This window comes from Tasmannia lanceolata, unplaced genomic scaffold, assembly GCF_043159265.1.
Source record: "Tasmannia lanceolata isolate RefF3 unplaced genomic scaffold, GAP_Taslan_0.1 ptg000018l, whole genome shotgun sequence".
Taxonomy (NCBI): Eukaryota; Viridiplantae; Streptophyta; class Magnoliopsida; order Canellales; family Winteraceae; genus Tasmannia; species Tasmannia lanceolata.
Window position 1 is genome coordinate 63,782,249 of NW_027518695.1, and position 3,441 is coordinate 63,785,689.

The 3,441-nt window shown below is 45.8% G+C and overlaps 1 protein-coding gene across 1 annotated transcript; it reads right to left on the reverse strand.

The window, feature by feature from the left end:
- Window positions 1–293: 293 nt before the first annotated feature.
- On the reverse strand, window positions 294–869 carry LOC143850600 (uncharacterized). The gene has a single exon (XM_077359831.1). The coding sequence runs from the start codon at window positions 867–869 to the stop codon at window positions 294–296; it is 576 nt and encodes a 191-aa protein (XP_077215946.1).
- Window positions 870–3,441: the final 2,572 nt, after the last annotated feature.

Here is a 3,441-nt window from a genome sequence, read left to right on the forward strand (position 1 = left end):
TCCATTCCCCACATGGCAAACTGAACTGGATTGGAGATGGGTTTATAGGGAACCGTAGGAAGACGAGGTACGGTAGCGAACTTCTTGCATTGTTTGTAGTTTATGACGAAATCAGATGTATCTTGCTGGAGAGTCGGCCAGAAAAAACCTCGGCGAAGGATTTTGTGAGCCAATGCCTTTCCGCCCGAGTGATCGCCACAGATTCCTTCATGGACTTCCCTCATGGCAAGTTCCGCGGGGGAGGGTCGGATACATTTCAATAAAGGCCATGAAAAGGACCGCTTGTACAGCTCCTATCCGTCAAAGATGTAATGGGCGGCCTTGGCAACTAGGCGTCGAGCTTTCTTTCTATCCGAGGGTACGACACCATCTTTCAAGTATTGTACTATGGGATCCATCCAGCTAGGTTCCTCGTTGAGTTGTAGGATTTCTTCTCTTTCAACACTAGGCTGGGGGAGAATCTCGGTATAGATGTTTCTTGGTTCAAACATTCCGGATGAGGCCATCTTGGAGAGAGCATCGGTGCGGGTGTTTAAGGTTCGGGGAACCTGCACTATCTGGAATTCGTCAAAGGTGGAGATTTCCTTTCTCACCTTTTCCAGATATTTGATCATCCGATCTTCTTTAGCTTCGCTGAACCCATTTACTTGGCTGACCACCAATTGTGAGTCACTGTGGACTCTGATCCGACTGACTCGTAATTCGGTGGTGAAAGCTATTCCTGCTATCAAAGCTTCGTATTCCGCCTCGTTATTAGATGCTTTGAAATCTAGGCGTAGGGCGTACTCAACAATGAAATTGTCTGATCCTATTATGACCAGGCCGACCCCACTACCCCCAGCATTGGAGGGGCCATCCACGTATAACATCCATAGTGGATTTTGGCTCTGCTAGCTTAGAGTCGGTTCTTCGGCTAGGGGGTTTGGACCTTCGGATTACTCACTCAGTACCGTACGTTCCACAATAAAATCCGCCAGCACCTGGGACTTGATCGCTGGATGGGGCTTTATTTGGATGTCGGATTTGCCCAATTCAACCGCCCAATTAATCAGACGTCCTGAAGTGTCAGGCTTCTGCAATATCTTCCGGAGAGATTGGTCGGTGAGTATGGTAACAGGATGAGCTTGAAAATATGGGCGGAGTTTTCTCGCAGATATGACGACAGCGAAGGCGAATTTTTCAATATCCTGGTATCGAGTTTCGGCGTCATGGAGCACTCTACTAACATAGTAAATAGGTTGCTCCGCTTTCCCTTCCTGCCGAAAGAGTACGGAGCTTACCGCGGCAGGCCCCACTGCTAGGTAAAGGTACAAATTTTCCCCCGGTACCGGCTTTGAGAGTAGGGGAAGCGCTTGGAGATACGCCTTTAGTTGGTCGAAGGCCGTCTGACATTCTTCTATCCATCGAAAGTCTTTTACGCTTCAGAGAGTTCTAAAGAAGGGCAGGCATCTTTCGGCAGATTTGGACATAAATCTGCTGAAGGCTGCGATTCTGCCGGTGAGCCTTTGTACATCTCTGACTTCCTTTGGTGCCGTCATTTCTAAAAGTGCTTTTATTTTTTCTAGATTGGCCTCGATTCCTCGCTGACTAATCATGAAGCCAAGGAACTTCCCGGAGGTAACCCTGAAAGCACACTTGGCAGGGTTCAGCTTCATTCGGTTTCGTCGAAGCATAGCGAAGGCTTCTTCAAGGTCGGCGATGTGGTCTTGTGCTTTGAGGCTTTTGACGAGCATGTCGTCGACATATACTTCCATGTTCTTCCCGATTTGTTCGGCAAATATTTTATTGACGAGGCATTGGTACGTGGCACCAGCGTTTTTGAGGACAAAAGGCATGACTTCGCAACAAAACAATCCTTGGTCGGTGACGAAGGAAGTTTTTGGAATGTCGGGACCGTACATCTGAATTTGGTTGTACCCGGAGAAGGCATCCATGAAGCTTAGCATCTCATGCCCAGCGGTGGCGTCAATGAGGTGATCGATCCTCGATAATGTAACAATCCTTGGGGCATGCTTTGTTGAGATCCATGAAATCGATGCAGATTCGTCACTTGCCATTGAATTTCTGGACCATCACAATGTTGGTGAGCCACTCCGGGTAGTGAATCTCTCTGATGAATTTGGCATCGAGGAGCTTGTCTACTTCTTCCTTGATGTGCTTTTGTCTTTCAGCGGCGAAGTTGCGTTTCTTTTGTTTGACGAGCTTGGAGTTTGGATCCACGTTCAGTTTGTGGACCGCAACATCAGAGGGGATTCCCTGCATATCGGAGGCGAACCAGGCGAAGATATCCGAGTTAGTCTCTAAGAAATTGACAAGGTTGGTTTTAAGCTTACTTGACAGGAGAGAACCTATTTGGACGGTTTGCTCGTCGGCACCGGGGAACAGAGGAATTTTCGTATGTTCCTCGACTGGTTCTCCCTGCTTTACCTCAACTCCAGGGTCGGTACCGCCTATGAAGAAGGTTTCTTTGGCGGCCTTTTTCTTTTTCAACAAGGCGGCGTAACATTCGCAGGCTTTCTCTTGGTCACCGTTAACCTCTCCTACACCAAGAATCTAACTTTTTGGCATCCAAAAAAAAGGTAATGATAAGAAAGGCTAAAGTAGTCATAAATGCTGCCTTAACTTGAGGCTTAACAAAAGAAGGAAAAAAAAGGAAAAAGAAGGGATAATAAGGAAAAATAGTTAGAACAAGTAAAGTAGAACGGGTGTATATTAATGAAATATAGTAGCTTTGTAAGAGCTTAAAGGGGGTGTAGCTATAAACTAGGGCCGCAACTTGGGTTGGGTGGGTCGGGTTTTGAAGAACCCAACCCTAACCGGGTGAGTTTTACTTTTAAGTTTTCACTTTTAAAGTAACAAAGTTTTTGAAGAAAAAAATACATACTATAACTTAAGTAACTCTGGTCGGGTCGGGCCCCTTCAAACCCGGCTCGACTCAAGATTCATGCGGGCTTTTGGATCGTAGACCCGGCCTGACCCGAAACCCGAGAAACATGAACCCAACCCAAGCTATTTTCGGGTCGGGTCGGGTCGGGTAAAACCCGACCCAAGTTGCAGCCCTACTATAAACGTTATGGGCATTTATCCCTCGGTATATTGATATAGATTTTTCTGACATACATAGCCCTACAAAAGATTGATTATTACGGGTATCTAGGGATGGATCCTTTTTTGCCCGTATCTTGATTACGATCCTCAAATCTCTTGTCGGTTGAATCCTTTTCGGATCCTACTTTTTGAGTCTGAGTTATGATTTATTTTGGCTCCGTTTCTTTCGACTAAAATGAGCATGAAAAAAAAATTTACTCCCATTTTTACACTTAAATATGAGCCTAATTTCTCTTTTACGTCTATTTTTATGTTGAAAGAAATGGAGCTTTGAATCGAAATGTCCATAGAAGTGCCCTACGTCCTACTTATGTTGTACAGGGCTTAGGGTTA

Bases quoted from the DNA above. Each gene is read 5' to 3' on its own strand.
- LOC143850600 (XM_077359831.1), bottom strand. From the start codon at position 869: ATGTTATACGTGGATGGCCCCTCCAATGCTGGGGGTAGTGGGGTCGGC.